This window comes from Chiloscyllium plagiosum, unplaced genomic scaffold (genome assembly GCF_037043375.1).
Source record: "Chiloscyllium plagiosum isolate Xiang-an unplaced genomic scaffold, Cpla_swu_hap1 HiC_scaffold_27, whole genome shotgun sequence".
In the NCBI taxonomy this organism is placed as follows: Eukaryota; Metazoa; Chordata; class Chondrichthyes; order Orectolobiformes; family Hemiscylliidae; genus Chiloscyllium; species Chiloscyllium plagiosum.
Genome location: NW_028270165.1, coordinates 67,001,520 through 67,014,601, shown reverse-complemented (window position 1 = coordinate 67,014,601; position 13,082 = coordinate 67,001,520). Strand labels below are relative to the sequence as shown.

General features: G+C 40.8%; 2 protein-coding genes across 2 annotated transcripts in view; both read left to right on the top strand.

Moving 5' to 3' along the window:
* Positions 1–133, top strand: part of LOC148144527 (scavenger receptor cysteine-rich domain-containing protein DMBT1-like) — a 49,230-nt gene extending 49,097 nt beyond the window's left edge. Inside the window, exon 16 of the mRNA XM_087975381.1 lies at positions 87–133. Coding sequence (XP_087831507.1) covers positions 87–133 — 47 coding nt within the window. The remainder of the gene's footprint in view (positions 1–86) is intronic.
* A 463-nt stretch (positions 134–596) lies between these two features.
* Positions 597–13,082, top strand: part of LOC148144526 (scavenger receptor cysteine-rich type 1 protein M130-like) — a 60,411-nt gene continuing 47,925 nt past the window's right edge. The window contains exons 1-8 of the mRNA XM_087975380.1: positions 597–912; positions 2,098–2,438; positions 2,624–2,954; positions 3,065–3,106; positions 3,242–3,358; positions 4,720–4,827; positions 6,095–6,208; positions 7,398–7,529. Of these exons, the coding sequence (XP_087831506.1) occupies positions 612–912; positions 2,098–2,438; positions 2,624–2,954; positions 3,065–3,106; positions 3,242–3,358; positions 4,720–4,827; positions 6,095–6,208; positions 7,398–7,529 (1,486 nt within the window). The 5' untranslated portion in view covers positions 597–611. The remainder of the gene's footprint in view (positions 913–2,097; positions 2,439–2,623; positions 2,955–3,064; positions 3,107–3,241; positions 3,359–4,719; positions 4,828–6,094; positions 6,209–7,397; positions 7,530–13,082) is intronic.

Genomic DNA, 13,082 nt, shown 5'->3' with positions numbered 1-13,082 from the left:
AATCTGTGATTCTGTGAATTATTTCTGGACCTTTGTATCTAAGTACACGTGATAATAACCTGAAATGACTTTTCGTCCCCTTTCAGTATTTACACTTCTACAACTACTTAAAGTGCTATTGCTGTCATCCTAAGATATATGTTGTCTTTCAGTTATATTCTCGTAAGGTATAGTATTCTCATGTGCGCTGATGAATGAAAGCTGAGACGGTATTTATATTGGACGAACGTACAGTTATGTGCACTATAAAATAGGTTGAGCATGAGAGAAAGTAACTCGTGGACAGACATAAACGGAGTGACAGGATAGAGAAAGCACAAATGCAACTGTCTGCAAAATATTTCACGGAATGTTCAATATAGAAAGGGAAACTGAACCTGGCAGTACCAGGTGCAATAAGATATTTTGAAACATTTATGTGCTGTCCATTCTTGCTAAAAGGTTACACTTGATCGATTAATTTTGTAAGAAATTATGTTTCAGCACAATAAGTACTTCTCATGAGAACATTTAAAACGTTCTTTCCTGTATCTATACACTATGTTGCCCTGAGTGATGAAGGGAATGTGCGTTGAATGTGCAATTATTTCACAGATCACTTTCAGTTAAGGATGTCAGAAGGTGGAAGCCCTTGTGCTGGTCGAGTGGAGATTTACTACAATGGAATATGGGGCTCAGTTTGTGATGATTCATGGGATGTGGTAGACGCTGAAGTCGTTTGTAAACAACTGGGTTGTGGAAAAGCACTGGATATGACACTCCCTTCCTCCTCTGGACCGGGCTCAGGCCACATTTGGTGGAAGGACGTGAAGTGTTTTGGAAACGAATCATTTCTCTGGGAATGTCCTTCAGTCCCATTGGGTCACCAGGACGACTGTTCTCATAAAGAGGATGTGAGAATTATGTGCTCGGGTGAGGCCATTCTTCAATGCTTTTACTTTGCTCGAATGTTGTAGGTGAGACGTCATGCTGACATATGTTCACAGAATTCGAAGGAATGTAGAGCAGCGGCAGTAATTTAAAGAAACGATCTCTGACATTTACATGTACACAAAAAGTGAAAGAACAATTCGTTTCTCTAATCTAAACTTGCTTTTCTGTCAGTTTTTTTCACCTTCTATTGATACAAGACACGTTTGTCTGAAAAGTGTCATTTTTGATCTGTTGTCACTACTACAAGTGGATGCCAATATTGTCCTGATTGTCATAAAGGGTTTACTAAAAATTAATTCCAAAATTTATGATCTTTACTTTTGTATCGAGCCACCAGAAATATGAGACCTGTTCGTGTGTCTATCGAACTATTTGTGACTCGACAATGAAGGAGTGATTTTTTTTCTTTATTTTTCCGAGCAGATTTCACTGTATCAGACACAGCTCCTGTACAATTGTATCTGACCTGTACTGCCTGTTTATTACTGTACACTTGCGTTTTTCATGATTTTTCAGCACAGTAAAAATATTCCGTAATTTGCTTCCAACTGAGCAGTTTGAAACTTCCCTGATGATTCAAAATTAAAATTGATTGCATATCTATCTATATATATATATAATTGAACAGCCATGATATCAGAACCCGTTCCAGTGGACCGTCACTTCTGCAAAGTGGACAATTTACTTTTAACACAGGCTTTCTGTTTTCTGTCAGTTTCTGCTTCTCGACCATTTCGGGTTCTCAAACAGTTCGCCAGATTCGAGTAGTGCCTTGGCCAAGTCCTTCTAAACTCCATGCACGATGCACATTTGGCTCACTCCTTTTTTCATTGCAATATGTGTCATGAAGAAAACTGAACACAACGATCCGCGGATGCAGCGAATCTAAAACAAAAAAGGAAAATTTCTGGAAAAACTCATATGTCTGGCAGCATCCGTCGAGACAAAGAGACAACGTTTCATGTCCAGTGACACTTCCTCAATTCAGAATACGCGTCACTGGACCTGAAGATTTGTCTGTGCTTTCTCTCTTCACAGATTCTGTTGAGTTTCTCCAGCAATTCCCTTTGTTCATATCATGCATCCTGCTCGTTTCGGCAATCACAGGGCACACCAGCGATATGGACAATCTAACAATCTGGATATGTGTTATTGTTTGAACAGAACACAAGGAGCTGCGGCTGGTGAATGGAAAGCATCGCTGTGAGGGAAGAGTGGAGGTGTTCTACAATGGGACCTGGGGAACAGTGTGTTCAGACACATTGGATCCACACGTTGCCAAAGTGATTTGTAAACAGCTGCACTGTGGTGAGTTCCAGAATCTTGAATACGACGCTCAATCATTCGGAGCAGGAACGGGAACTATTTGGCTCGATGAGATGGAGTGTCTGTCACACGAGTCGACACTGTGGCAATGTCACACAGATCCGTGGGGTCAACACGACTGTCAACACCGGGAAGATGCTGGTGTAGTTTGTTCAGGTAAGATGACAAGCCTTCTCAATGTTCGGGTCATACTCAAACATGAATTCCCAATAGACTGAGCATCTTTCTCATTCCAACAGAGAGCAATGTGACAAAGGAGCAGACCCTCAGTTCAGCTTACTGCCATCAACAATTAGGTGCGTCTTCTTTCTCTATGTGCGAATTCTTGGAGATTCTGCTTTGTACTGCATTCAATAATAATCAGTTCTGTACCACAGATACGCAAGACAGTGTGCACTTGCATGGAGGAAGCAGCAACTGTTCTGGAAGAGTGGAAATCATGTGCGATAAACGCTGGGGAACGTTGTGTGGCAATTCCTGGGATATAACTGATGCTAATGTTGTCTGCAGAGAGCTGGGATGTGGCTTCGCTCTATCAGCCCGAGATGAGGCCGCTCTCTCCCAGGTGAAAGATGTTATCTGGCAGAATGATGTGAAGTGTAAGGGAAGAGAATTCTCTCTGTTGGACTGTCTCTCCGCAGCTCCAGCTAAAAGCAAGTGTAACCACAAGGAAATTGCCAGTGTAAAGTGTTCTGGTAAGATTGATGCTGACTGACGTGCGCCATTAATGTTAAAAATCAGGGCAACTATTTGATTTCCTAAGTTACATTTCCCTTCATAATTATTCGTACTTTCTGTTCCACAGGATCCGAGTTGGTGACGGTCTCCCCTTCACCTCCACCTGCGGGTATTTATGACTGATACTCTTATTAGTATTTGTGTTCGCGTTCGCCAGTGCCATTGTTTCCTTAATGATGATTATTTACAATTTTCCATGGCAGACCTTAACTATGCTAAACCCATTTGTACTCCCTCCTTTAAGGGCAGGAAAGCCCGTCTATTTCCATGCCTGTTGTCGTCTGTTCATCTTTGGGAGTCTTGTTAATCTGTGAGTTGGTCGCATTATTGGTGGTCATGCAGAGAAAATTGCAAATGAAAGGTAAGCATCATATCTACCGACTGAACTAACACTGCGTCACTTTCACTGTTGCATATGTTCTCGGGGCTGTACGTTTTTATTGCACTTTTCGAGCATTTGACTGAGATGGTCACGATTGTGCGGCACTTCTTGGCTGTTTGTTTTCTTCGAGGGACTTTGCCCAATGAAACGCTAAGTTTTAATAAACACTCAGATAAATGCATCAAAACTGTAAATAGCAGTTAAAAGAATATTCTAACTATGTGAAGTATGCATCAAGTCGCTCAATATATTTGGAGAGAAACTGAATTAACGTATAATGTGGAGTTGCTCCAGTCATTATCATTGGGAAAGAAATATAATGACTGCACTTTCTTATCTTTCAGTTAACATATACATGACATTCCAGAGCAGGTTAATGACGGCAGCAATATGTCTCCGTTTCATTGAGTTATTTGCAGACTGCCTCTAAATATTTCTTCATTAGTTACTATTATTTATGGTTCTTCAGTGTCTGGGTGCTGCTACCACAACCCAAGATCATTGAGAGGATTAAGGGTCCTTTTAAGGGAACTTCCAGTTAGGCAACAATTGGCTTCCCTTGACTGAGCAAATGACACTTCTGTACTTTGCACAATAATTTAAAAGCGTTTGCTTGGGAACCATTTTCCACGAGTTGGCAATGACAATCAACATTAATAACAATCATTTTCTATCCTTTCACATGCTCTTAATTTTCCTTTACATATAGCCATAAAAACTAGGCACTTAGTCTATCACGATCAATGTCATCAAGGTGCACCTTATTTCATTCGTCTCACGTTTTGATTTTTAACTAATTGTCATAATTATGCAATTGTTTAATGAAAGTAGTCCAATTCTAACAACATTATTATCAATCTTGTTTGTTAGCACCACAGTATGTTGAACATTAATTTGTAATCTCCTCAATGGTATCAAGTTTTTTAAAAAAATATAGGTTATTAGCAATTTCGTTTTTTTCATTGCATTAAAGAGTTTCATTTTCTGCACTCAACATTTTCAATCACATGCACCATTGCATGCTGAGAATTTTCTTGAATAGATATTTGAATCAGCAAAATTAGAACAAAATACCCAAATTTATACCAACAAGAACGTATCGCTCTTTCTGCTTAACATACTAGGTTCGGTAACTGATGTGACATGGAAATTAATCATGGCCTGTTCACTTGTTTTTCCAATATGTTCTCCCTTCAGCGATCAGTTAACGTTGTGTGAAGATTCTAATCTACAGCATTGTGTGAACTCGTTCTTCTCTCCCCTGGTTCTTCAGATATAAACACCTTGTTTCTGCGAGTGTTCAGCTACAAATGCTGACCAGTCTATTGTGTATTCAACAGAACTTTACCTTGGTGGCAGAGGCTCACGCCTTGGTTTGTACCAAGGAATTTATGAAGAAATTGAGAATATTCCCCCTGGCAAGAGGACGGATCACAAACATGGACCAGGTATATATTTCCTATTGTATCGTGAATCATGACTGGATAAGTATAGCTTCCATTTAATTTGCAGTCTTCCATGATCAATGACTGAATGAACATGATTATTAGTTAAAACACAGTCGTCGTGTGTGGGAAGCTATCTCATTAACTGTGTCTCTGTCCGCATTTCGTGAGATGAAGAATTTCAATATGATAATTCCCACTGGCCGACATTCCTGATAGATTATTTCTGGCATGTATTTGAAAATGCAAACAGAACTATCAATTTCACTTCTACCCTGGTTCCACTCTGACCCCTTCAGATGGGTGGACAACTAATCAATTCGTCATTGATTTTAAAATAACATAACTTTTGCAGTAAGTATGGATTACACAGCACCAAAGAGCGGAAGCAAAATTGAGGAATCAATGTATAAACAAATATGATGAATCACAGAAGATGAGTGGTGCTGAAAGTGTGCATATGACTCTGAAACTTTGCAGGTGTTCAGATACAGTGTAAATGAATGGAAAGAAAATGTCTGGTAGATGATAAATGTGAAATTATCCATTTTGGTTGGAATAAAATTATACATGACTATTATTTGAACGGACATGGCCTGAAAAGTACAGATAGCAGATTTAGGACTAAATTGAGGAGGAACATTTTCACCCACAGGATTGAGAATTTATGGAATTCCCTGCCTCATCAGATGTCTTTAGAACTGGGGTGAATAATGTTTTGAACGTTAAAATCGTGAGTAAGTCGAACTGAAGCCACGAAAAGGTCAGTTATGATCTTATTGAACGGCGGAACTGGCTGGAACGGTCAGATGGAGTACTCCTGCTCTTAGTTCTTTTATCATATTCCTTCCCGCAGTGGGTTCACTTGACATTATTCCAGATATTTATACAGGCACGATTAAAGAACAATACTTTCTGTTGTCACCCTACAATTAATAACATAAAACCTTCAACTACAGTTCATAAGTCTACGACATACAGGATCAGGATTAGATCATTTGGCTCATCGAGTCTATTCTGCCATTCAATAAGGGCTGATGTGGTTCTCAACCACTTTGATTTGCCTTCTCCTTGGATGTTTTTATCCCCTTATTAACCAATAACCTTTGTATTTCTGTTTTAAATACACACTGATTGGCCTCAATAGCCATCTGTGTTCCATCGATTCGCAAGCCTCTGGTTGAAGAATATTTGCCTCATTCTAAATCTTATTGGTCATGGCTTCTCTTGGAATTCGAGTTTGAAAATAACTCTCCATTTTTATTTTTAGTAATTTATGCTTCCATTGACTCACTCAATCGCATTGAATACTACACCAGCCACAACTTGACCGACAATAATCCCGGATCTGAAAATCTTGAGGTGAAATCCAACAGCATTCCAGGTGTGTATAGCATCACTTTCTGTCAATTAATTTTCGTCCTACACCCTCTAAGCTGTCCAAAACTTAACGATTGCAACCCTCACAAGGTAGTGTGACCACTGGAATGTTGGTTAAAGAGAAAATCGCTGTTTTGATACCACATGATCATGGGCATGATCTGTCCGGCTGTCTTGTTGCTCACAGAGATTATAGAGCCTATGACCTCTACTTGTAATGTTCAAAGAGATGTGCGTTCGATGTCGTTGCTTTCAGGAACTGCACTCACACCCATTCCCGAAGAAGAATACGTCTCCTTAAGCTGAACATTACAAAAACAACCAGGTTATCATTCTAATCGCATTTTTACAGCACACCTTGGCCCACAGCCTTGTATGTCTTGACATTGCAAGTGCATCACTGAATACTTTTTTGAGCGCGTTTTGCCTCTCTCACCCTTCCTGGCAGAGAGTCGTAGATTTCCTGTTTACTTCTCCCATCACTTCTCTGAAATGTATGGCCTTTGGTCATTGATCTCTCCACCATAGAGAGATGTTCCTTCTTGTCTTCCCCAACTACAGTCGTCATCATTTCATGACTCATCGCAGGCATGCCAGCGACTCTGCATGCTCAGCTCCAAGTCAATCAATTGCAAGATAGATACAGCGGTAGGTCTCTCAGCCCTTCGTAACTCTTCCTCCTTTCAATGAGATAATTCCAAACTATAGTGTGGCCTAAATCCAGCTCCCTGCCTTTGAAGCATGTCCATAAATACCTTTGATCAACAATAATCTCGGCCACATATAAAATTAAGAATTGATCAGACATGCGCTAATTTTTGGGAAATATATTTCCAAACCCTGTACAGCTTTATCCTTTCTTGACATCTTCTCTGAACGGTCTGGCATTAATTCTGTGTATAACACCTCGAGCTAAAATAGTCTAATCAGTTGAAGTAGTTTACTTTATGTTGCCTATCTTATCCGGGTTATTATTTTGAATAATTCAATCAGATAACATTTCACCTTCTCATTTCCAGAGAAAACAATCCTAAGTTGCACCAACTCTGCTCATTCCGTAACTTCAGAATTTTGACCTAACTCTTCTGGTCTCAGTTTCCAGCACTTGCCTTATCTGAGACATTCGTCGCGTTTTCTAGTTATCGTTGTTGTGTATTTCAATTTGTATCAGTGATGCTCATCTTTCTCTCCAGGTCGAATTCGTGGTGAGTATGACGATGTTGAGACTGAAGATGCAGACTGTCATGATGGAAAGTTACAATTGGACAGTGATCCTGATGAACCCCTCACACTTACAGATGATGACAGTGGTCTTTGTTCACTCGGTGAGTTGAATAACAGATACTCACATCTTTAACCACCTTTCTGTGCATTCACACTGCCATAATTCCTTTCCATTCCATGATAATATTATATTTGCTGAAAATCCAAGAACAACGTCCAAACCTGTGCCTCATTTCCACACCTTGTCACTGAGAAAGCAATGTATTATTGGAGAACGATTTTTATTTCAATAGCATGAAGAACCGTCTTTAAAAAATGAATTCGATGCTATTCATGATACACTGCGTTTTGTCAGTTCTTCGAATCGCTGATCTTCACCCAATTTTGTAATTACAAATCTATAAAATTGCTGTTTCAATGCGTCATCAACTGGCTGTATGGAAAATATGAAAGATGGGGTTTTATGTGCTCAACAGTTTGAATGATTTAGTTCTTGTAGCTCACAGGGAATACAGAGCCTCGGACCTTTACTTGTAATGTGCAAAGAGATGTGGCTGTTTTCAGGAGCTGCACTCACACCCATTCCCGAAGAAGAATACGTCTCCTTAAGCTGAACATTAAAAATGCCAATAACTCACGGTTGCCTTTGAAACCCAGACTAGCTGATCAGCTGCTTAACCATTTTAGTGTTTCGAATGGCATTTTGGAAAAGAAAAACTGCTCCAATGTTCCTTGTATTCCCAGTTATCCGCTTTCATTATTCTTCACCTTCTCTCCTTTTTCACAGAGAGTTGTTTAATTACTGTTGTGAGAACCCTCCTGTAACATGTAACAGTCACCACACTGACAACCAAGGTCCTATGTTTCTTTGAAGAAGGGTCACCGGGCCTGTAACTTTAACTTTGATGTGCTCCAAACATGTGTCCAGACATGCTGGGTTTTTTTCTAGCAATTCCCGTTGTTTGTTTCTGATTACGAATGGGCAAATGAACTTCCGTGCACTGCATGATTCGATAGAACTATGATACAGCCGTTGCCATGTTAACTCTGTTGTGCAATCAGAAAATACATCTGACTTCCCCTGATAACTCGCATATCGGTGGCGCCTTCACTGTTGACATACACTGGATGTGCGATCCAAAATTTTACAACGTTCGCATCAAACCCATAATTGCTGCGTTTCCCTCTGAATTCCAATGTTTCTGATGCAGAGGAGAGAATGGGATGCCTCGGCTTTCTGCAAAATTCTGAAATATCTTGAGCAATATGTAATGTTGAAAATCATCAGGGGAAACTTGACATTTATTTTTGAGTTAAACATTGAATACTTTCGTTAGGATTGTTTAAATTAATGAAGAAAGCAACTTTTATTGTTTCACAGAGATCTATTAAATTGTTTTAGGAGTGCGAAAGAAACCATAGATATTTGTTTATCTTGCAATTTCAATCAACATCTCACCTGCAAAATCGTGCATGGCCAATGATATACTTTTGAACATTTCATAACTACTATAATTTAGGATATTGCCCAGCCAATATTCGCACAAACCAGAGGCGATGATCATTTATAATATTTTCAGTGAGCTTGTTGATTGTAGAATAAATATTGGCCCAGTGATCACTTGCTGCACATATCTCTGCCAATCTTCAGAGTAATTTCCAGGCTGTCGTTTGCATCCAGCTGAACACACAGATAGAGAAACATGTCAATGTGCCTTCCAAATATGGCCCGTCATCAGTCTGACCTTGCTGAGGCAGAATTAGTCTTGTCCCTACTCCATGGAGTGAGAGTTTCAGCTCGGGATTGGTACATTTATGTGCTGTAAATAGAACCAGAGGCGACTTCAACGCGCGGACTCAAATTATTTTCTTTGTCATTTCAGGTCGATTTTAGAAGCGATTTCAACATGGGACGTCCTAATATTGCGAGAAGTCGCCGACTATCGTTTTGAATCTGCAAAATATTTTTCTCAAAAAAGCTGCAACTGGTTGTAATTCAGCAGCATTTACTTTGGCATTGAAATGTATATATTTACATATATATATATATATATATATATATACATTTGAAATATATCTGAAAAATTGCATGTTGTGTGTTTTAATGAGTCAAAAGTGGGTATAAACAGAGGACATCGAAGTTATTTTTGATGTGTGCATGCATTACGTAATTCATTTCTCAGTGTGGATTTTTGAAGTCACAATAGTGGACGATGGTCCTGTGGCTTGTCAATGAGGTATTGAGGAAATTTTATGTGAAATTGCTTTGCTTTCTCATACCGAATGAAGGAGGCTTTTAAACTTGTCAAGCCAAAGAATTCTATGAAGTGCTGTTTTGTTGTTTATTGAATGAAATGTTCTGTCCATGAACTGGGAATATTTCTGAAAGTGATGTTGCAAAATGTAGGACACAATTCATCAATAAAAATGCAGTGATTACAAGTTTGTTTTGGGATTCTGAGTCAGTTTGTTGATGTCAGTGCCGAGTGTATGTGTGTGAGTGTCAGTGAGTAAGTGAGAGTGGTTGTAATTAGCTGTGCTTGTGCAACTGCATCTCTGAATATGAGAATATTTGTGCTTCGGCCAGTACGTTGGAAAGTTGATTGCAGGAGGGAAGTACAGAGGAAATGGAAGGGAACTTGGAAAGTTAACATACAGAAGGATCGTGGCTTACAATCTTATTTTCTGTAAAAGTAGCAACGCAGGTGGGTCAGGTTAGCAAGGAGGCACATGACAAAGTTTCCTGCATTAGTCGGGAAATACATCGCATATTTTTTTATGCAGTCAGGTTGCATGTTGTCGAACTTTAATTAGGCCATATTTGGAAGATGACACACAGTTCTGGTTGCCGCACCACTGAAGTGACATGGAGACGTTGTTGAGGCTACCATTGAAACAGCAGCGTGCAGGTGTGGGACACTACAAAGGGTGTGTTGCATGCTCTGTTTGAAGGGGCATGTTTGGTGTGGATCGCCAAAGTTGCGAAGGGCACAAAGTTGTGGAAGCAAAATTTTGGTGTGGGTTGGTGGTCGGGGTTGGGTGGGTGGGGGGGGGGGGGGCGGGGGGTGGGGGTGTTGAGATGTTCATTTTGAACGGGCAGAAAGGAGGAAAGTTCAGAAGGCTATGAATTGAGACACGGCATGTTTGAGAGTCAGAAATGTGTAGGGTAATATTTTAAGGTGTAAATAAGGGAGTGGTGTGTGAGAAAGACAGAACTAAAAGGTAGAGACAGAGATAAAAAAAAAAGTGAGCACATCCGGAGACGATATCTGTGACTGTGTCTCTGTGCAGTGGAGTCTCTGTTTATTGTAGATGTTGAATCTGTTGAAATAGGGTTTAGCCATTCCCCACTTTCTCTCAGTCATGCCTTTTGTTCAAAGTGATAGAACACTGATGGTCATGTTGATGCGAGTTTCCATGTGTGTGTCTTTGCTTTTTGTTGTGTTTGTACCAGTGTGTCTGTACCGGCCTGCAATGAAATATACTTTTTCCAGAAGGGAAGTTTGAATGAAACAATAAACTAAAAACTGCTTGAGTGAAAGGCTTGGAAGTTCTCTCGCTTTCTCTCTCTACTCCCTCCCCCAACCCTGTCCTCCTTTTGTATTCCAAGTGAGACAATGTTAACCAATACCAGTCCATAAGGAGCAGATATTTTTTCTTGGATAAAGCATTCAAGCTTGTGAATTTCCCAGGTTACAATGATACTCTCTTCTTCAAGGAGAAAGTGAGGACTGCAGATGCTGCAGATCAGAGCTGAAAATGCATTGCTGGAAAAGTGCTGCAGGTTAGGCAGCATCCAAGGAGGATGAGAATCGACGTTTCGGGCATGAGCCCTTCTTCAGGAATGATTGCTGAAGAAGGGCTCATGCCTGAAACGTCGATTCTCCTGCTCCTTGGATGCTGCCTGACCTGCTGCGCTTTTCCAGCAACACACTTTCTTCTTCAAAACCCTGCGCTTGTAGAAATTTTGTTCAATCGATCTTGCCCCTGTGATATAAGCAGAAGGAGTTGAACAGAGCCAGTGTCGGCCTGACCCCCTCAAATATTAAATTCTTCCGTCACTTAGAATCTGACTCAACAAATTACATAGATATGTAAATTGCACAAAGTGCAAGAAAATACATCGTGTCTCCTTATAAAAACAATTCGCTGAGAGGTGCCTGAATACAGTTGCCAGCAAATGTTCGATTTTATGTGTACAATGTCAGGAAACAGCCCAAAGATAAATCAATTCGACATTGCAGAAGAAACTCATAGATTTTCTCAATATAAACATCTTTCACGCTGAGGGACCCGAAGTACAATTGCAATCATCTCACCAGTGTGTGCATATCCGTGTGCCTGCATCTGTGTGGAGTGTATGGGCGTTAGTGTCGTGTGTATCTGTCTGTGTGTCAATATAGATGGCTATCTTTCTGTATCTGTATGCTGCTGTGAGTTGGTCGCTCTCTTTCTCTCTCTCTGATGATACACGAGATGGCTTTCACGCTGCAGCATCTCCTGTGTAGTGGCGTTGGCCGGCCAGCAGAGGGTGGCGCTGTATTACTTTTAACACAAGGGAGCAATTGGTACAGAGACATTTCTCTTCGTCTCTTTCTCTCTCTGCCTTCTTCTTCTTTCCTCCTCACTCCTCCATCTCTCTCTCCCTCTCCCTGTCCCACTCTCACCTCGCTCTTCCTTCATTTCTCCCTTGCTCCATATCTCTCTACATGTTCCCCGTTCTCCACACCCTCTCCCCCACTCTTGAAGCCTTCCTCTCCTCCTTCTGATCCCTCATTGTCTCTCACTCTTTCACTTTCTCATGTTCCTGTCTGCCATGTCCCTCTTCCTCCCTCTCCCTGAATATTTCCCGCAGATCTGCACTTGAGGTGATATGCCGCACGTCCATAAACCATGACCATTTTCCCACATGTCAGGCATGGCTCAACAATGGCGAGTTTGGGCCCTGATATCAATTGATTCCAGTTTTGCAAGAGCTCCTTGATGTTACACTCGCTAGAATGTGGTTTTGATATCAGCGGCTATCATTCTCACCTACTTCTGGAATTCAGCTCTTTTGTTTATCTTTGAAACAAGGCAGTAATGAGGTCAGAACCTGTTTGAACCTGGAGGAACTCAAACTGGGAGCAACTGCGTAGGTTATTGCTGGCAAACACTGCTTGATAGCACTGTTGATGACGCTAAAAATGACATTGACGATGTTTGGAAGTAGGCTTACGGGGCGGCAATATACCAGTTGGAATTTGTTCTGTTTATTCTCCACAGACATAGCTGAGCAATTCCCGACATTGGGGCAGCTTGACTGGGGCGTGGGTGGCGGGGGGCGGGGCGTGGTTGCATGTTCTGGAATACCAGCATTCAGCGAATTTTTACAGAATGTTGTCAGGGCCATGAAACATTGCGGTTTCCAATGCCACCAACCTATTCTTGATATAACACAGAGCAATTCGAATTGGCTGAGCATTGTAATCTGTGATTCTGGGGACCGCTGGGGAAGGCCATTTCTGGCTGAAAGCTGCTCTGAATGTTTAAACCTTATGTCTTGCACTGATGTGCTAGGTACTTCCACCTTTGAAGATGGGCGAATTTGTGGAAACTCTTCCTCTCGTGAGTTATTTAATTGTTCTTCACCATGGATTTGGCAGGACTTCAGC